The following is a 22,010-nucleotide window of genomic DNA, read 5'->3' as shown; positions in this document are numbered from 1 at the left end:
CTGACTCCAAAGCCCGGGCTCTTTCCACTGAGCCACACTGTATCTCTATACTGACAACACTTAATAGTTATTTTTACCCTGCCTTTTAATCATAACAATAGTGTTGTAACTTGACTTTCTCAAGCCAAGAACTTCGCCTAATAATCCACCTTTTCCCATCAATATAAAGCTCTTTACAGACATTATCAACAATCACCAAAGTGCATGGTATTCTGTCCCATTTAAAGATATTCAGCCATTCATTCAATTGTATTTATTGAGCACTTACTGTGGGCAAAGCACTGTACTAAGCACTTGGGAAACTACAGTATAACAATAAGCAGTCACATTCCCTGCCCACAACAAGCTTACATCTAGAGGCGGGGAGATAGACATCAAGACAATAAATAAAATTACAGATACGCACATAAGTGCTGTGGGGCTGAGTGGGGGAAGAGCAAAGGAAACAATTCACAGCAATGCAGAAGGGAGTGGGAGATGAGGATAAGTGGGGCTTAGTCTGGGAAGGGCTCTTGGAGGAGATGTGCCTTCAGTAAGGTTTTGAAGTGGAGGAGAGTAATTGTGTGTTGGATTTGAGGAGGGAGGGTGTTACAGGCCAGAGACAGGACGTGGGCTAGGGGTTGGTGGTGAGATAGGTGAGATTGAGGCACACTGAGAAGGATAGCACTTGAGGAGTGAAGTGTGCAGGTTAGGTTGTAGGAGAGAAGTGAGGTGAGGTAGGAGGGGGAAAGGTTTTTTTTAAGAGTTTTGAGTTTTTTGAAGAATGGAGTGAAATGTGACAAGAGAAACAGTGTGGCTCAGTGGAAAGAGCCTGGGCTTTGGAGTTGGAGGTCATGGGTTCAAATCCAGCTCCACCACTTAGCTGTGTGACTTTGGGTAAGTCACTTAACTTCTCTGTGCCTCAGTTCCCTCATCTGTAAAATGGGGATTAAGACTGTGAGCCCCACGTGGGACAACCTGATCACCTTGTAACCTCCCCAGTGCTTAGAACAGCTCTTTGCAGATAGTAAGCACTTAATAAATGTCATTATTAGTATTATTATTGTTATGTCTTGAACGTTTTTCTAGAAAAATGATCTGGGCATTAGAGTGAAGTATGGATTGGAGTGGGGAGAGACAGGAGGCTGGGAGGTCAGCAAGGAGGCTGATGCAATAATCCAGGCAGGATAGGAGGAGTGATTGTATTGATATGGTAGCAGTTTGGATGGAGAGGAAAGGGCAGATTTTAGCGATGTTGTGAAGGTGGGACCGACAGGATTTGGTGATGGATTGAATATGTGGGTTGAATGAGAGAGAGGAGTCAAGGATAATGCCGAAGTTATGGGTTTGTGAGATAGGAACGATGGTGCTGCCACCTACAGTGATGGCATCCCGATAGAAGTGAAAATCAATTAGATTTGGATTTGGAGTGAGATGTGATATTTTAAATAAAGTCACATATTTAGTGAATTCTCTGGGTGCTAATCAAGGCAGTGCGATTTTCATCTTCATCATTGTTGTTGGCTGTGCCTTCATGGACAAACCCGCTGTCAGGTTGAAAAAGAGTCCAAGAATCTATCTGACTTTAAATGCACTTATTGATTGAGAAGCCGCATGGCTTAGTGGATACAGCTCAGGCCTGTGAGTCAGAAAGACCTGGGTTCTAATCCCAGCAGCTCTGCCACTTGCCTCCCATGTGACCTTGGGCAAATCACTTATTGATTCATTCATTCATTCAATCGTATTTATTGAGCGCTTACTGTGTGCAGAGCAATGTACTAAGCGCTTGGGAAGTCCAGGTTGGCGACATCTAGAGACGGTCCCTACCCAACAGTGGGCTCACAGTCTAGAAGGGGGAGACAGACCACAAAACATATTAACAAAAGAAAATAAATAGAATAAATATGGACAAATACAATAGAGATTTATTACCATACAAACATATATACAAGTGCTGTGGGGAGGGGAAGGAGGTAATGGGGAGGAGGGATGGCTCGCTCGTTTAAATCACTTAATTATCTGTGAATAATAATAATAATGCAGATGAATCCCCACATGACCCAGTTTCTGTCCCCGGTCACCACTCTTCCGCCAGGTCACAGGCTGCCTGCTAGCTAACGCCAGCAAGGGACCACTAATGAGAACACCACTTTTCCCACCTTCAAAGCCTTATTAAGGTCAAATCTCTTCCAAGAGGCTCTCCCCAATTAAGCCCTCTTTTCCCTGGCTCTCTCTCCCATTTGCATCACCTATGCACTTGGATCTGTGACCTTTGGGCACTTGATATACACTCCACCCTCAACCCTACAGCACTTTACATATATATGTTTCCAACTTGTACTTCCCAAGCGCTTAGTACAGTGCTCTGCACACAGTAAGCACTCAATAAATACGATTGAATGAATCCCTCATCTGCAAAATGGGAATTCAAAACTGTTCTCCCTCCTACTTAGACTGTGGGCCCATGAGGCACCTGCTTATCTTGTATCTTCCCCAGTGCTTAATACAATGTTTAGCATATAGTAAGCTCTTGACAGATGTTGTTGTTATTATTATTATCATTATTATTTGGAATCAACCGCAGCAAATAGAAGCTCAAAGTGCATGTAAAGCAACAGGTAGTGCCTTGTGACAGCACTAAATTCTAATCCCAATTAGATTAGATTCTAATCTAATCTAATCTAATCTAATAATTCATTGCTAATACAATTAGCAATGAATAAGAATCCTAAAATAACAGTATTTTCAATGTATTGAAATATTTCAAATACATGAAATGAAATTAAACTCCAATATCCATGATATTTAAAGAGGTGGCCAATATGTTTCTTTTCCATTCAGATATATGAAAAATACATTTAAAGTGACTATTTCATACATATGCTTTTATACAGCGTGGCTTCAGAGTTTGTCAGGAAATTGTAGAAAAAATGGTATGTTTCATGCAAAAACTTGGGCATGGGTACCATTCTTTGATGTCTTTACTCTCCTCTAAAATGTGCATAATTTGGCTAAATATGCAGAGCTGTTTTTCCATAATTGAACTATGAGTTAAAATTTACCGATGATAATTAACGAAAGCCATTTTTTAAAAAAAGACAGGGATTCTCACATGGTGTCATGAAACATCATGTTCATTTTAAAGGATTTGAAAAATGTTGCAAAAATCATTCAAATACTGGATTTTCTCTGGCATGTACTGGTATTCTCCTAATCTTTTTATAATAAAGAATGATTTTTTTTCTTAACAGAGCGGACTGTAATTACCATTCCACCTTCCCAAATGGATGTGACAGTTGGAGAGAGTATAGTCCTGCCGTGTCAGGCGTACCATGATCCCTCCGTTGAGGTTGTATTCACATGGTCATTCAATGGAGATGTGATAGATTTCAAAAGAGGAGTGGATCATTTTGAAAGAATCGGAGGAGTAAGTTGTTGAAATTCTTTAGTGCTACAAGAAATAAAATAAGTCCTTTAACTGCATGCATCCCTTTCATAATTATTCCCCTCCCCCATTTTTTTTGTCAGGGATAATCTTTGTTGCATCATGAAGTTGCATTTTATAATGTATTGCATATAGTTGTGTGGTTTACAGAACTATAATAATAGAGTGACCAAATGAAGGAAAGAATGTTAGTGAATCTTTTAATTTTAAAGTTGCTTTATTCTTGTTATTTACTAAGATGGAAAATCTTCAGAGCAGAAGAGCTGTTTCTGATCATACTACTTTATTTTTTGCATCTCTAGGAATCTGTTGGGGATTTGATGATCAGAAATATTCAGCTAGGTCATTCCGGAAAATATGAGTGCATGGTGCAAACAACTATAGACGGCCTATCTGCTACTGCCAATGTCATTGTTAGAGGTAAGCAAAAAAAGATAAAAACATACAAACATGGTTCCTATAAAGTCAGAAATATATTCGATGTAAAGGAGACCTTAGATCATTTTTATACCTGCGAAAGCAGTGAGGAGAGGCAGAACGATGTCTCAACATGGCGGGCGTGGCAGTCCTAAAGCAGTACTGCAGAACGCCAGTACCAGTACATTGGGACTGCTAAAATATATATTTCCAGTTTTTCCAGGATTCCCCAACTTTACCAATCGTGCCTCCATCCATCTTGACTTCAATCTGCCTTGGGAATCTTATTGGAGCTTGGCAATGCCTGCTTAGTCAGTCAGCATTGCCAGACTGTAAACTGGTCCTGCCATTCCACAAATCTCTCCAGACTACCTGAACTCCTTCTTAGGGCTTTTCCTGTACACCTAAAACACATCTATCAGTCAATCAATGCTATGTATTGAACATTTACTGAGTGCAGAGCACTGTACTAAGTGCTTGGGAGAGTACAGTACAACAGAGTTGGTGGATGTGTGCTTTTTTATGATATTTCTTTAGTGCTTACTATGAGCCAAGCACTGTTCTAAGCCCTGGGTAAGATACAAATCCATTAGGTCAGAAACAGTCCCTGCCCCATATGGGGCTCACAGTCTAAGTAGGAAGGAGAATAGGTATTGACCACCCATTTTACAGATGAGGAAATTGAGGCACAGAACAGTTAAGTGACTTTCCCAAGGCCACATAGCAGGCAAGTGGCAAAGCTGGGTTTGGAACCCAGGTCCTCGGAATCCCAGACTCATGCTCTTTCTACTAGGCCATCCTGGCTCAGTGGAAAGAGCACGGGCTTGGGAGACAGAGGTCATGGGTTCTAATCCCGGCTCCACTACTTATCGGCTGTGTGACTTTGGGCAAGTCATTTAACTTCTCTGTGTCTTAGTTACCTCATCTGTAAAATGGGGAGTAAGATTGTGAGACATGGGACAACCCAATCACCTTGTATCCCCCCCAGTGCTTAGAACAGTACTTTGCACATAGTAAGCACTTAACAAATACCATCATTATTATTATTATGTGAGGAAAGCCCCTTCTTTTTCTATCAGGATTTCTTTATTAGCTTTTGAGGCTCCTGGGGTGGTTGCAGGGGTTGGAGAATGGTATGAGGATAGTCACCAAAATTTCTCCTTGATGCCACAGGACAATGGTGCCTCTTGCTTTACGGGGATCCTCAAGTTGAAGGACGAAGCTTTTCAGAATCTGTGGTTCTTCCTTATCATTGCTCTTCAGTTAATTATATTTGCTTTATGTATCTTTCTTTTCCAAACCTGCTAAGAAAGAATAAAATACTTCTTACCCCATCCTCCACAAAATAATCAATTTAACCACTTTGGGCTACTGGAGGCTGTAATGTTTTTTTCAGGCCCTCCTGGTCCACCAGACGATGTCAGAGTAGAACACTTTTCGAATACCACTTCTCAGCTTCGTTGGAGACCAGGGCTGGATAACAACAGTCCTGTTCAGATCTATACTATACAGACCAGGACACCTTTTTCCGTTGGTTGGCAGGCTGTTTCAACAGGTATGTGACAAGAAACTCATGGATTTTATTTTTATATGACCAGTACTCTGTTTGTCTGAGTTAAACTAATCAACCAAGTCACCTTTTATTCCCGTTTCAATTTAGTTCCCGAAATTCTCAATGGAAAAACCTATTCTGCAACAGTGGTGGGTTTAAATCCTTGGGTTGAGTATGAATTCCGGGTGGTTGCTTCCAATAGCGTTGGGATTGGTGAACCAAGTCAACCTTCACAACTCTTGAGGACCAAAGCATCAGGTAGGTCTCAGGCTTTCTGCTTCCTGGGATGTGGTGGGGGTGGAGGGTTAAGATTTTGACTGTGACACACTTTGGAAAGCGTCAGTTTCTTTGAATTGCAACTAGCTGTAGGGGTTATGTTCCTAGGATTAAATGGTTGTCAAATAGGCAAATACACAGTAAGTGCTTACTACATACTACTACTACTACTACTGCTACATCAAATAGATATAGATGTCAGATAGTCAAATATTACAAAGTGAGCAAGCTTTGTGTTTTTGACCCAAGTTCCAATAACTCTTCTTTCCTTTCATCTGCAAAAAGCAAGATACGTAAACTTCCCGTTGAGCTAAATAGAAGCAGGGGATCTTTAAGCGCCCATGGCCCCCCTACTTTATCCATCCCAAGAACCTTCTCCCTTCAGTCTCTTACTTGATGCCAAGTTCTCTGCTGGGCAGGAATAGTCCTTACTGTGCCAAGGACAGAAGCATCCACATGGAGGTAGGGGAACATGTGCAGTCTGTGAAAGACACAAGGGAATGAACTTTGGCCAAGAACTTCCCCTGAGATACCTACAACTGCCAGGCCCTCCAGAGTCTCAATCTGCTTCTGAATGGAAGATAACTGCTGTTTAACAGGGGGAACAAAGGAAGGGTGATTCTGGGTCTGCTTCATCTATTTTCCTCGCCAAAATCCAATAGAGAAGCCGTAGATTTGTAGATGCAAATGAGCCACTACTCGTTTCATTAAAGTGTTGTAACCAAGAATTAATTGAGCTTCTGTTGGTGCAGTCAGCCATATATTTTCATCTCTCTCTCTCTCAACCATGACCTAGTTGAGGCTCCGTTGAACAATAATATAATTTTTTCCCCATGCATATGATGTAAATACTGAACTCATTTAGCACAAGCACTAATTGAGCATCAACTTGTTCACAGAACAGTGGCGTACAAGTTGAGCCTGGCATGAAAGTCTCTCCCTTCATTTGTTCCTTTAGATTAATTCTCTTTGTTCCATTCTTCAACTCTCACACCCATCGTGACATTTGATCTTTATGCTTGCATTAAGTTCTCAAACAAAGTTTGTCTTCCTGTTTAATTAGTCGAACAAATGAGGACCAAAGTATTGTGATGTTTTTAAATTTCTCAAGACCGTGCTTTTGAAAAGCGAAAGGGCTTTTCTGTCTTTTCCCTTTTGAGTTTCCTTTTTGCAGGGCCTGTTGTGTGAAAGAAGAAACTCTGTGACTCTTCGATCAATCAGTCAATCATATTTATTAAGCACTTACTGTGTGCAGAGTACTGTACTAAGTGCTTGGCACTCTACTTCTTTCCCTGCCACCTGAGGAATAACCAGTGTTAAATGTGCTAGTTTTCTAATAAAACAAAAAAGATTGAGGAAGCCAGGTCAATGACAAATCATTGCTAATGGAATCACGAACCTCAAAAACCTGTTTGCCAGCAGCAGAGTAAAAGGGATGTGGTACCCATCCCCCCTAGCTATGGAAGGATCAGATCTGGGCTGGAGAACAGTCAAGGTGCTCCTACTTCTCTCTACACCACTCCAACTCACTGTCCCACTGAAATATCAGAATCTTAGGAGTTTGCCTCTGGCTCCGTCTTTCTCTGGAGACATTTAAAGAGTTCTCGCTTTTTGGCAACCAAAGCTTTATTGAATCCCTTTGACTTAAATAATCTGACACCCCACAAGATTTCAGTTTCAGTACCTTCTCTTTAGTTATATATAGAGAAGTGCCTAGGAAGCACTGTTCTGCAATAGCAACTACCACCAATTAATGGACGTTGTCAACATTCCATAAATATATACCAGAGGACTTGATGGGATATATTGTACCCACAATACCAGGAAGCTAATAGTTTTGGGTGAAAGGTGACAAATTTGCCAATATTCCTATGGACAACATGGGTCTCAGTGCAAGAAATACTGGGTGAAATAGTGGTACATAGAAGAGAGAAATATTACTATCATTTTATTTTCTCACAACTCTTTTTTTACTAACTTGGGTAGCTTTCTCTACTAATTCTTTTTTAAACTTTTCAAACTGTTGAACGTTCTTAAAATATAATTTGTCTGAAAGGTCATAATGATAATAATAATTGTTATGGTATTTGTTAAGCACTTTCTATGTGCCATGTACTGTTCATTCATTTATTCAGTCATATTTATTGAGCACTTACTGTGTGCAGAGCACTGTACTAAGTGCTTGGGAAGTACAAGTTGGCAACATATAGAGACAGTCCCTACCCAACAGCTGGCTCACTGTTCTAAGCTCTGGGCTAGATGTAAGGGAATCACGTTGTCCCACATGGGGCTCACAGTATTAATCCCCATTTTACAGATGAGGCAACTGAGGCCCAGAGAAGTGAAGTGACTTGCCCAAGATCACACAGCAGACCACTAGTGGAGCCAGGATTAGAACCCACATCCCTCTGATTCCTAAGCCTGTGCTCTGGCCACTAGTCCAGATACCATTACTTAACTGTAAACTTCTTGTGGGCAGGAATTGTATCTACCACCTCAGTTGTATTGTACTCTCCCAAGTGCTTAGTACAGTGCTCTGCACACAGACAGTGCTCAATAAATGCCATTGAGATTGATTGAATGATGGGGGTGAATTAGTAAGGTGGTTTCTAAGCTCACATTTTGCTCCAGAATCGAGGAAGATACAGAAGAAAAGAAAGGAAAAATGAGGAGAAGAGGGAGGGAGAAAGCTAGAGAATAGAAAGTGACAAAATCAAGAGGGAGAAGAAAGGCGAGGGATTCATTCATTCAATCATATTTATTGAGCACTTACTGTGTGCTAAGTACTGTACTAAGCACACGGGAGAGTAGAATATAACAATAAACAGACACATTGCCTGCTTACAATGACCTTGCAGTCTAGATGGAGAATGGGATTAGTAAAAGAAAGGAAAAAAATACAGATTTGATTGTAAACTCCCTGCTGAAAAGGACCACATTGTTTCTTTCCTGGTACTTTTTCCACAGTTCCTTATATGATGCCCTGCATAGTGGTTACTGAGTAAAAGCTATGCATACATTAATGAATGATGTGTAAAGATTAACGAAAAGAGGAAGGAAAAACAACCTTATCAACTAAAGGATACAATAGGGCAATAGTTCAGACAACCTAACTTCCTTACTTTTCAGTGATTTATGTGTAAACATGAACTAAAACATCAAACTAATCTTTAAAGCTAGATATGATGTTTACATCACAGAAATAGTGGGAGGTTTGATTGACAAATTGAATGAATTTTCCCAGAACTGAGATGAAAAAATCATAAGGGAGGGAGTTATTTTTCCAAGTAAGGTTTTTTGTTTTATGGCATTTATTAAGTGCTTACTATGTGCAAAGCACTGTTCTAAGCGCTGGGGAGGTTACAAGGTGATCAGGTTGTCCCATGGGAAGCTCACAGTCTTAATCCCCATTTTACAGATGAGGTAAGTGAGACACAGAGAAGTTAAGTGACTTGCCGAAAGTCACACAGCTGACACTTGGCGGAGCTGGGATTTGAACCCATGACCTCTGACTCCAAAGCCCGTGCTCTTTCCACTGAGCCACACTGCTTCTCTAAAGTGTTATTGGATTCAAGCCATTTTGGAACGATGAAAGACATTGATATAAATTTATTTTAAAACACATTGTGATTTTTCTGGTCAGACTGAATAAAATAAAAAAATCATTTTAGCCTGTTTATGAAATAAAATAATTTATTCGTATGCTGCACCTGTAACATTTACAGCACAACTGTATTAGTAAATCAGCAGTGTCACAGTTACCATCTGAAAGGAACATCATTTTGCCAATTAGTAGATGATGCATAATAATGTCAAATGCATGATGTTACTAGATTCTTAATTAATTTTTGGATCCTGGGTATCCATGTATCAAACACAACTGTGTCCTTTAGCTTCAAAATTTAGATATGTGTAAACATGATTTATACTCATTAAAATGTCTGGTTATAACACACTAACCCTACATGAGATTTTGAAAAGTGAGGTAATCATATATCAGAAGCCCCATCAAGGTGAAATAAAAAAGTAAAATCCCATAGCGGCAAATGTACTCTCATGAGTGATGCTCCATTTTTTTTTTCTGATTATTCAGTCCCAGTAGCGGTACCAACAAATATTAGCGGAGGTGGAGGAAGTCGTTCTGAACTCGTCATCACATGGGAGGTAATAATAAAATCCATGATTTTGAAGAAAAGAAAATGTATCTGGACAGCAAAAATATTAAAAAATTAAAGCAGTCATTTGATTTACTGTTAACTATTTATACATGTAAATACTTAATAAGGAGGCATGTTATAAAATATTTGCAGGATATTTTTAAAAGCCTCTTATCTTTTTGTACTGTGGGTGACTTAAGTGCAAATCAGCTTGATCATTTGACACACCATCATTAAACATTTTGCACATTTTTGTTGGCATGATTTTCATTTTGAAGAGAAATAAAACCACTCAGAGAAAAACAGATTGCTAAAAGGATGATTCCCTCCGTGCAGGGTGTGACTAGATTTTATCAGCAATTAGATGGTTATTTTACCTAGTTAAATATGTATTTTACCCATTTTCCCCCTCTGATAAGAATTGACCATGGAGATACAGAAAGGGTCAAGAGAGTACTAAGAGAGTGAGGTAGGACAAGGATGGATGATGAGGCAATGGTGCAGAACTATTTAGACCCAGAAGACTCAAGATCCCTGACCAAACCACTGCTGGTGCCATGTCTGATGCTCCAGCCACTGGGTATTATGGATGACAAGGTGCTGTCATGGTGACACTGTTTAATCAAATAGGAACACTGATTTTGCTGATTTCCAAAAAAAAACTGTCATAGTTAAAGTGTAGCTGAGTGTAGCTTTGTGATAGTTGCTAAGAGTCTCCTTTTTTGTAAAGAAAATTATATTCCTTGAATGATGGAAACGTTCAATTTTTGTAAATTAGCAAAATTAAAACTGCATATAAATTCCATCTGAATATTTTGGTTCATATTAAAAAGAAAAACAGATTAAGGAGATGTTAGAGTGTAAAAGGTGTTTTGTTTTCTTGGCAAAATATTCTAAATTATATAAAGTTACTTTGTGATCATGTGTCACTGTCTCTTTAATAGTTTCAATAATTGTGGTATTTGTTAAGAGCTTACTATGTGCTAAGCACTGTACTAAGCAGTAGGGTTAATCCAAGATAAGCAGATCAGATTCAGTCCCTGTCGCACATGGGACTCACAGCCTAAGAGGGTGGCAGAAAACCTATTGAATCCCCATTTTGCAGATGAGAACACTGAGGCCCGGAGAAGTGAAGTGACTTGCCCAAGCTCACACAGCAGGCAAGCAGCAGAGTTGGGATTAGAATACAGGTCTTTTACTCTTTGGACCATGCTCTTTCCATTGAGCCACACTACTTCTCTCTTGGGCAGTATTCCCAGTGGCAGTGAAATAGTGGAACCAGTAATCAGCACACAGTGAGTCAGTTGCTCTCAAAGACTAATCTACTCCTTGTGAACTTGTGAATTCCTTGAGGGCAGAGATGAAGTCTATATACTCTTCCTACTCTCCCAAATCCTTGATACAGTGCTCTGCCTACAGTAGGTGCTCAGTAAATGCTATTGAGTGATTGAAGAATAAATTACGCAGCTCTGGAATTTGGTGAAAGTTTAGGCTCTAGGAGAATCTGAGTTATTCAGGTCCAATACTTTTGAATCATAGCCTAATCACACTTTAAATTAGTGCAGGGCATTGTACCCAGTGGATAGCGTTACTACTAGTACTTATCCATGGTCACTCACTGGCAGTTTCCAAAATCATATTTTTCCTTTTTGCCATCTTTTTTTTTCCAGAAAAGTAAGGTCTATCCTTGTCCATTTCACCCAAATATCACCATCTCTTTAGATTGTACCCATGGTGAGAAGCAGCATGGACTAGTGCAAGAGCACAGGTTTGGGGGGAGTCAGAGGACGTGGGTTTTAATCCCAGCTCTATCACTTGTCTGCTGTGTGACCTTGGGCAGGTCACTTAACTTCTCTGGGCCTCAGTTACCTTATCTGTAAAATGGGGATTAAGACTGAGCCCCACATGGGACAACGTGATTACCTTGTATCTACCCCAGCGCTTAGAAAAGTGCTTGGCACGCAGTAAGAGCTTAGCAAATACTATAATTATTATTATTATTAATATGGTTAAGATAAATAAGAACATGTAATTATTGTTTCCCAAATGAACATGTTGGACCAAGATATTATCTGGGGAACAGCCATAAGCAGCACTAATTATACTTGACTAAAAAGAACAAAAACAAAAGCACAGCTCTTCTACCTACTCTGATTAACTCACTAGGCATCCTGATTAAATCTGTGATCGTGGAAGCATCAAAAACAAATTAAATGTTCTAGCAAGTAACTCCAACTCTAATAAGTCTCTGCCGTCCACTTTTCACAATTAACTCAATTCTGACCCTTTTGTGGAGGAAAACAATACAGAATCAGGACATGGATGAAGAACAAAAAACATGTTTACATACCAGGACCTGGTTTTCTCTTCCCCTTTTCTTACTGGTTGCCCTTTTCAAGTACTGAAAAAGAAGACTGTGTTCCATGAAATTGCTGAGACCATTTAGTAAGTTTCATTGAAACTTTTCTCCCTAAGTTCAGTTCCTACTATCCAAAGGGCTGTGTTCTTGGATCAAGTGCCAATTCCATTTCCTTTCTATACTTTGTCCTTATTTATAATATCTGCAAGTTTTTAGGAAATACACATCCCCCTGTCCACCACGTAGTTCCAACGTCTTTACATCTTAGAAAGATGATGCAGGTTTGAGCTCTACTCCATTTGCTGGAGTGGGATAGCATAAACTTTCTGAATAAAACTCATACTAGTTATGGTATAGTACCAATTAAGAATGAAAGGCAGTGCATGGCTTGAGTCAAGAAATTAATTGAACATTTTGTTTTGCAAGAGCATGTGTGAGTGTATATATATAAATATATGTATATATATATATATATGACACACACATATATATATACATATATGATATGTAATTTGATAGAGAGAAATTTCTAGAGGAACACGTTTCCCTGTTCTTAGAGAATGATATTTTAGTTGAAAATTTTCTTGACAGTCAAGCCAACATTCTTAACATATGACTTTGCAATCCTCCCAAATATTTTATTCATTCTAATTCTTTTAAATGAACATCCAGAGATTTACATGTAGGAAGGAAATCACATGCACAAAACATCAGAGTACATTCTGAAATAGGTTTCATGACAAAGCTTCAGCAAAGTGGGTAAATACTGAAATAATCAAAAACAGTCTCCAATTTGGTGATCTGGGTATAAGCATCACCCTTTCCTTTCAATATTTCATTGACTGGAAAACTACCTATTCTGAGCTCCTCTGAGGAAATGTCACATAATAAATAACCATATAGTTTGTCTTATGCTGTCGAGTTGTCTCTGACCCACGGTGACTCCATTGACGCATCTCTTCCAGAATGCCCCACCTCCATCTGCAATCGTTCTGGTAGTATATCCATAGAGTTTTCTTGGTAAAAATATGGAAGTGGTTTACCATTGCCTCCTTCCGCCCAATAAACTTGAGTCTCCACCCTTCACTCTTTTCTATGCCACTGCTTCCCAGCACAGGTGAGTTTTGACTTCCACTCGTTAACCACTGCCCAAGCTAGGAATGGTAGGGGTACGACTCTGCTTGACTCTTCCCCCCTGTAGCTGAGCCTGGTAGAGTACTGGAAACTCCTGGTAGGGCAACCACACAAAAGATTAATAGAATCAAGATGTAGTCAAAATATTTTGTGAATGGTTTACTGATTCATTATTCTGCCCAAAGTCAATTCCAGAAGAACTTCAAAATGGAGAAGGATTTGGATATATCATTATGTTTCGGCCTCTTGGATCAATAACCTGGACCAAAGCCATAGTAGATTCAGTGGAAGCCTCAAAGTACATGTACAGAAATGAAAGCATTACACCCCTCTCTCCCTATGAAGTCAAAGTGGGGGTCTATAATAATGAAGGAGAAGGGACATTAAGCACAGCATCCATTGTCTACTCAGGAGAAGATGGTAAGTCAGGGGACTTCTGGTATTTGTCTTTTCCTTGTCTTTCAATGTTTTATATTCATTTGCTTGTGAATGGGTATACCATAGATTGAGAATATTTTCTCTGCAGAACCTCAGCTGGCTCCAGTTGGAGTATCTGCACAGAGTTTTTCAGCATCTGAAATGGAGGTGTCTTGGGGTGCCATTGCCTGGAGCAGACACACCGGACGGGTGCTAGGTTATGAGGTAATATTTACAAATGTTATTTCTCATTTAATTCAACAGACACTTCATATCACTATTCAGCAGCTTGAAACAAAGTTGTGACCTTGGGCAAGTCACTTCAGTTCTCTGTGCCTCAGTTCCTTCATCTGTGAAATCATCATCATCAATTGTATTTATTGAGCGCTTACTATGTGCAGAGCACTGTACTAAGCGCTTGGGAAGTACAAATTGGCAACATATAGAGACAGTCCCTACCCAACAGTGGGCTCACAGTCTAAAAGGAAATAAGGATAGGGACTGTTTCTGGTTAGCTTGCCTCTAGCCCAGTGCTTAGTACAGTGCCCGGCACGTAGTAAATGCTTAAAAAACACCATTAAAAAATCCAAGACAAAAAGTGTTAAAACAATGCTGAAAAAGAGAAGAACATCTTTAGGAGATCTACTAAATGGCTTAACGTCTTCTCATCAGCAGCCTTGCCTGTGATTGTTCGAAATATCTTTAAATGGATAACCACTAAAAATTCCAACCTTCAGAAGATTTAAATTTCTAAAAAGCCCAACTTATGCCATATTGGTTCTTAATTTGTATTCAGACCTTATCTAAATGCTCAATCAGAAACATTCATACCCAGTTTTACTCCCTGACAGTTTCCATGGAAAATATGCAGTCTGTCTTTGAAACCTAAGTTGAGGGCTCATTTTCATCAGCAATTAGTAGGTAACAATGAACTACTTGTTTTTTGCTTGAAATGAACAGGTCTTATACTGGACAGATGACTCAAAGGAAACAATTGCTGGTAAAGTCAGGGTCAGTGGAAATACAACTACCAAAAATATCACAGGACTTAAAGCAAATACAGTATATTTTGCCACCGTGAGAGCTTATAACACTGCTGGAACTGGACCCTCAAGTGCTCCAGTTAATACCACTACTAAAAAGTCACGTAAGTACTTACACTTTCTTTACACAATCAATAAATGTGATGCAACTTTTCTAAGAGTATCCAGGCCTCCAACACCACCCTCTGAAGCTGCAGAAAGGAATCCCAATCCCTCTTCTGGAATTTGTTCTAAATGGTTAGCAGGACTGCTTTCCATGGAAAGTATCTCACCAGCAGCCTCCGCAGGCTCTAAGCATCTCTCAGGAGCAATGCGGATATGTTGGAAAATGATGACTTAACAGGGTTAATGACAGATCGCTGGTAGAGGCTTTTGCCTCTTTATCCCTAAAAACTATCATCTCATCATCATCATGAGTATTTATTGATCACTTACTGAGTGTCATGCTCTGTACTAGGAACATGTCAATGTACAAGAGAAGTAAAAGGCAGAGTACCTCCCCTCAGGAACCTTCCGATCCAATGACTGTAAGTTTACGATCAACTGTTAGACATTGCTTCTAGTACACCTATGTATGAACAAAGCATAACTTACTTGCATTGTGTGCTAGGAGGGTGTATTTTCCCCTCTTCCCTTAAGTCCACATTCTTAAAATGGTTCATTCTTTCCTTTCCCAAGAGGAATAATTATGGAATATTAGTTATACTGAAAATAGAATATAGTTTATAATAATGCATATGAGACATATTTGGGAGAAAAGAAATGTATATTGCGACAGTTGGTAGACCAAAATTTCTCCTAAGTAATGTGTCACCTCTTTTTGCCACATTTGAGAGGATGTCTAGTCCTAGTGCCCTGAGTTATTTATACCTTGATAGGGGTGTCAGACTAGTGTGGCCTGCTAAGTGTCCCAGAGCATGCTGCTACCAACCCATGACTCTCAGCTTGTTAACCCCCAGATGATATGGGAAGTATCCAGGCTTCAGCTAAACAGCCCTGTTCCCTAAGGGCTGGTTACTGTGTCTTGGAGGAATGTTATAGTGATCACTTCTAGGTTGTGAATTCTGTATTTACAGAAGGATTTAAGGATTGAAATGCACAACAGTTGTATAGCAGGCTTCAACCAATACCATAAATAACCAACTATCCCTGATCCAAAGCTTCTTCCTTTCTTAAGCAAGAGGCAATGATCCTCCTGTCCCTTTCGCGCCTGAAAACCACCATTATTCTTCCCTTAACATCTCGTTTGTGGTCACATTGTCCCCCAGGTTTTTCCTGGTAGCTCACTTGACTGAATCCTAAGCCTCCTTGGTGAGCATCAGGTTTCCAAATTCATTACCAGTGAGAGCCTCAAATCATTACCACTCTGATGTCCTCTCTCCTCACAAGATGGCTCTAAATATGTTCTAAAATGGCTCATGGGTTTTTTTTTTTCCCCTCCACATTCCTAGCACTTTCCTCCTTGCACAAATCCTCCTTTGCAATTGGCTGGGCTCCAGCTGATGTCCCCAGGTGAGAGATTGACATGCTATGCAAATGAGCTTTATCTCTGGAAAAAGCACAAAAGGCTAATTTCCTGGTTTAGAAACATGTAATTTTTCCCCATTTTCTATGAATGGGGCTAGTCTCGTCTGACTGTCATAATGTTCTGTTGAGGTTTACATAAAATAGATTCACTGCAAGTTTTGATTGAACTTCAATAGGTGCCTAGCACAGTACAGAGTATCAAAAGCATAGGCATGGTCCCCCTGCTCTGTATCATTAGTGGTGAAGATTTCTAACTGATGAAATGGTTTCCTAGGGTGTTCCATGAGGTGGACAGGCCCAGCAGGAATCCTGTATAATAGGCGGATAGTGTGGTTGGCAAGACTTCAGCAGCTATCAAAGAAACTGCCTGCTGGGTCATGGCAGTAAGGTACAGTACAGACACAATGCTGCAGTCACTTTGCGTGGCTCGGTGGAAAAAACATGGGCTTTGGAGTCAGAGGTCATGGGTTCAAATCCCGGCTCTGCCAACTGTCAGCTGTGTGACTTTGGGCAAGTCACTTAATTTCCCTGTGCCTTAGTTACTTCATCTGTAAAATGGGGATTAAGACGTGGGACAACCTGATCACCTTGTAACCTCCCCAGCGCTTAGAACAGTGCTTTGCACGTAGTAAGTGCTTAATAAATGCCATTATTATTATTATTATTATTATTATTATTATTATTAAATCAGTCCTGCATGTAAAAAAAAACTTTTGCAAGCATTTTGCAAGGTGCGGCACCCCTGCTGGCCAACTTGCTCACTGAACTTTGTGCCCGAGTTTGAACATGACTGACAGGGATCAGAAAGTGTGAGTGACACTGAGCAAACTATTATCACTATAATCAGAATGAGTTCGGGGTCCTTAGACTGAGGCTCACCTGTCATTCCTGACTGGAGAGTCCTCCACAATACAATATTGACTATGTTCTGGATTCGCACACTAAGGAAGACATGATGATAATTTCTAGGCTCTTTTCAGAATCAGTGAAATGTGAGGCTCACCTGTCATTCCTGACTGGAGAGTCCTCCACAATACAATATTGACTGTGTTCTGGATTTGCACACTAAGGAAGATATGATGACCATTTCTAAGCTCTTTTCAGAATCAGCAAAGTGCTAGAAACGTGCAGTTAGTCTGAAACAGACCAATATTCTGAACCAATTTTGGCCCCACTGCAAACCCTAAACACACCTAAGGATCTCCATCTGGGACACAGAGCTGAGTTTTGCTACCCAGGCAACACAGTGCTCAGTGAAGCAAGGATAGACAAGGAACTAGGAAAAAAAATTATGACGTTAGGTATGTTCTTTGGGAAAGTGGCAGAGTGTGGAACCGACAGTTTTATCAGGATTCAGACCAGACTGTAGGCTTACTTAACAATTTTAATGTCCAGCCCTTTCGATGGCTGGGACATCTGAACCTGCACAGATTCCGCATCTGACTTCCAGACCAAATCCACCAATGCCACCTATGTGCAATACTGAAGGTCATGTAACAAGACAGATTTCTAATGCTGGAAACGCTGCTAAAACACCAGCATCATTGCAATACTCATCACATCACAGTTATGCTGTGCTGTAAATATAAGGAGAATGGAGATCAAAAGTATATCCTAATTGCTTTTTGATAAAGTGAAGTGGAGTAGCCCAAAAATGTGGCATAACAATGGGCATGTAGGACACAGCAGCAGAAGAAATATCAGCCTGTAGTGCAGCAATTAGAAATAGTGTGACTTTCTTGGAGCCAAAGTTTTGCAGAGTTTGTTCTGCCAAGATAACCAAAACTGGCACCTGACATTGTAAGTGACAAGTGCAATGGTGCAAGTGATAATCTTCAAATGCACATGATATGGAAGAGTGCATCGGCCAGGTTCATTGGTCAGCCTCATTCCCTCTGATAAAAAAAAATCTTCCTGTCAGTAGCTTCATATTTGAATCCAAAATGCAGTTAATATATGGGAAGCACTGGAGGAGTGTGAATAATGGTGGGAATGATCAGTGTGTGCCAGAGAATTAGCGAAATCTGTGTGTGCAATGTGGTTGGGACTGTGGATTCCACATTGGCCTTTATAGCCACACATGCACTTGTTCATGTATTTCACTGTCAGGAATATCTTCTTCTAATATGAAGAATAACAATGCAGAGAAACAGTGCAGCATGGAGAGTCTTGAGAAGAGATTAAATGTAGTTTCAAATCAGGAAGTAGATTGGGAGATAAAGTCCTTTCCACCTTTAATACATATTGTCCTGCCTTTGTAAAATTTAATGTGAAGAGATGGTTTTGTGGGATATAATCGAGAGAACCTTAATGCTATTAAGAACTAAGATGAAGATGATGACGATGATGTGGAAAATACCAAATCGAACACATTCTCCTTGTCCTTAGCTCCATTTTCCAACTGAACTAGAATTGTTTTCTTTCCTCTAACAACTTGTCATTTCTTAAAATGAAATGAAACATTATTTGAAAAGGGAAACAATGTACCAACTGTTAAAAAGTCTCCAGGTACTTCCTTTGCAATTAAGGTGCTGTCGATGTTTCCATTATAATGGATGTTCATGGAATTTATGGGAGTCCAAATTTCACTGTGTCCTTGGTCAGTAAGTGAAGAATAACCCTAGGAAGAACGTTGGGGTAGGAAGTTTTTGCTCAAGAGCCAATTTTCCAGGAGTGGCTTTTATAATGCATCACAAAAGCTGCTTTCAAATACGCAGTCACATAGAGTTCCACCACATGCCTTTTCCGTCTAATTTATAGATTGACTCATTTCTGGTAATTTAAGAGAAAACATATGCACAAGCTAGTTGCAGTCTAGTGAGCTTTTTGCTCCACTTCAGTGGGCTCAGATAAAAAGCTGCTGAAATGCTTTGGGTACTCTACTTGTTTCTCATGCGCTTGAACAAAATGGGCATGAAAGTCAGAAGACAATGGACCCTGAATTCCTTTCTTCATCAGTTTTCAATAAATGAATAGAGTTACCATATTGGAATACTACTTCTCCATATCTCCTTCTTAATGGTATAAATGTTTAGTATTGGCAACCTTGAAAGGAAGGAGTAGGAAAGAGAGAGTTTGCTTAGGTTTCTTTAACCAAAAATAGATTTGGAGACTCCATATTTTTAGTGGGTTGTTTCCATTTGTTCATCATTTATCCAGGTTCCATCCCACCTATTCAGGATGACTCTGTTCCATCCACACTGAAACATTGACTAAAGCAGATACAGAAGGACCACCCCACCAGCCAGAATCCTTTGTGTGTATATATTTAGCTTCGTTCATATAGGAAAGGTAAACTTTATCCATATGCACTGATTGTTGTGATGAATAGACTGAGGGATGATTGTTCTTTCTACACTGTGCACCTTTATAGATTTCCCTTTGTGGTCCACATTTCACTTGATAATAGGGCCTTCTTCAAGTTGAGGACAGCAGTACACAGTACCCATACACAAATATCTAGAAACTTTATAGTTTAGCAGGCTAGTGCATATAAAATGTTATCTATATGTAGTTGTCTCATCTTTCAAAGATGACCCCACTGATAGTAAGGTTAGCCTACAGATTTGCTGTTTATAAGTGCCTTGTACTATTATAGCATTTGCTACTTTGTCTCCTGAGCCTACAGAAACTTGTACTTAAAAAGAGATTATCCTTCCTTTATTGCAATGTGCCAAATGGGTTTTCCTGCTGTGGTTCACTCCCATGTTGTTGGAGACATCTTAAAAGTGGCTTCCTTCATTCCCCTTTGCTTTTGGTCACTTCATTTCAGCTCACCAGGTAGCAGTTGTTTAGGTATCCTAATATCATTCATTCCATACATGTCCTATTAGTGAATCTGTATCAAATCAATGTAGCTTCAGAGCTAAATAGACTGATTTCATTCCAGGATTCTATTGCTTGTGATCCTTCTTGCCACTTGATGTTAAGTGTGGTTTATAAGTGATACTTTTCAAACTGCTCGAGGAGTTGGATGTGGGTTTTGGGTGTGGCCAGGTCTTATGACTGAACAGAAGGGTTGGACAGGACTTCAGCTCTGTAGACTTTCAGCTTAGTCTGAAGTTTGATTCCATGTCGTCACTGCACTCTAGCTGACAGTCAGTCTCCCAAAGAATATGCTGGCCAACAATACTTGGTTTTCAACTGGTTTTGTCTATCATTAAATCATTGGACTGATTGCTGCTTGTGTAGCTGGATTCCATGATTACTGTGTTTTCAGTGAAAATCATTTGTTGTGTATATAAGGTTTTTCTGATGGCGGTTGATAAATTGCCTCAGTTTTCTTCATATTTATCTTCAGATGAGAGTGCTAGGCTGATTCTACAATACAATTCACGGTCATCAAGAAATCATCTTAGATGTGTACCTCTAAGATGCGGTCATCCACACAGAGAAACTCCTGAATGGTTTTAACTTGTTGCATTGTAGTATCAGAACCATGTGGAAAAATTAGCATCTGGGTCACTTATTACACCCTGCAGCAAAGCTGTTTAGAATAAATGGAAGAGGATTGGGCCTAATTACAAAATCCTGCTTTATCCTATTGGCAATGTGGAATGGATCTGGTTCAGGAGACCCCAGGCTCAGCTACAGTAACTCAGGAAGGGGGAAAGAGAGCCCTCAGAGCTGTAGGAAGAGAAGCAGGGGCAGAGGATCACCTCATCACCTGTCCTGTCCTCTCCTGTCCTTCCCCAGGTGGAGCCAGACCAGTCCAAGAAAGCCCAGACCATGGTGGCTAATAAGCATGCAAATGCTCTAAGCATTAAATTTATGAATAACCCCAGCCATTAATATTGATTAGATAAAAATATCAATAGGCAAGAGATTAGTATATGCTTACAGCTGGGGGATTAGCAAATGGTATGGTGGCAGTAATGTGGCCAGGAGAACATAGGTAGCAGTCAAGGCCAGAAGAGTGGCCTGGGGGAGCCCAGTGTGGGGATCGTGAAGACCCCTCACTGGTACACAGCTTGGAGTCCCTTAATCTGGTGAATGATCCCTGTACACGTTCAGGCATACAGAAACTCAGGCCAGAGGCCAGCCCTTGCCGGGGGGGGCGGGGGGAGGAGAGAGAGAAAGAGAGAGAGAGTGTGTGTGTCTGGGTGGGTTTGGAGAGAAGCTCAACCACAGGTCAGAGGACTTCAGGGTGGCAATAGCATTCATCCATTCATTTATTCATTCAATCGTATTTATTGCATGCTTACTGTGTGCAGAGCACTGTACTAAGCACTTGGGAAGTACAAGTTGGTAACATATAGGAACGGTCCCTACCCAATAACGGGGTCGCAGTCTAGAAGGGAGAGACAGACAACAAAATAAAACAGGTAGACAGTAGCATAAGATCAAAGCCAGAGAGACGGCGTCAATGTTGTTGGACACAGCGTGGTATAATGCAGGTTAATATGGCCCTGCCCAACCAGCCATACTATTGCGGAGCAATCTCAGATTCCAGGTGAATTTCTCAAGATGCCCCAAAATACTAAAGAACTGCCAGAACTCTCATTTACTTATAACGTTGGAACCCTTTATAAGGTCTATGAAAACTGTATGCTGATGCAGGGCTGAATTGATGCAAGAGTTCATGGGGATAGGGCCCAGGGGCTCCCTTTGCTCTTCCCCCCTCCCAGCCCCACAACATTTATGTACATATCTGTAATTTTATTCATTTGTATTGATGTCTGTCTCCCCGCCCCCCTCCTCCACC

At 40.3% G+C, this 22,010-nt stretch overlaps 1 protein-coding gene across 1 annotated transcript in view; it reads left to right on the top strand.

Annotated features, from left to right (window-relative positions):
* CNTN6 (contactin 6) overlaps positions 1-22,010 on the top strand; it is a 320,129-nt gene that overhangs the window by 283,423 nt on the left and 14,696 nt on the right. The window contains exons 12-19 of the mRNA XM_038772802.1: positions 3,231-3,406; positions 3,727-3,844; positions 5,238-5,396; positions 5,502-5,651; positions 9,763-9,833; positions 13,505-13,739; positions 13,846-13,961; positions 14,697-14,883. Of these exons, the coding sequence (XP_038628730.1) occupies positions 3,231-3,406; positions 3,727-3,844; positions 5,238-5,396; positions 5,502-5,651; positions 9,763-9,833; positions 13,505-13,739; positions 13,846-13,961; positions 14,697-14,883 (1,212 nt within the window). The remainder of the gene's footprint in view (positions 1-3,230; positions 3,407-3,726; positions 3,845-5,237; positions 5,397-5,501; positions 5,652-9,762; positions 9,834-13,504; positions 13,740-13,845; positions 13,962-14,696; positions 14,884-22,010) is intronic.

Source organism: Tachyglossus aculeatus, chromosome X1 (assembly GCF_015852505.1).
Source record: "Tachyglossus aculeatus isolate mTacAcu1 chromosome X1, mTacAcu1.pri, whole genome shotgun sequence".
Taxonomy (NCBI): Eukaryota; Metazoa; Chordata; class Mammalia; order Monotremata; family Tachyglossidae; genus Tachyglossus; species Tachyglossus aculeatus.
This window is presented reverse-complemented; position numbering and strand designations above follow the sequence as displayed.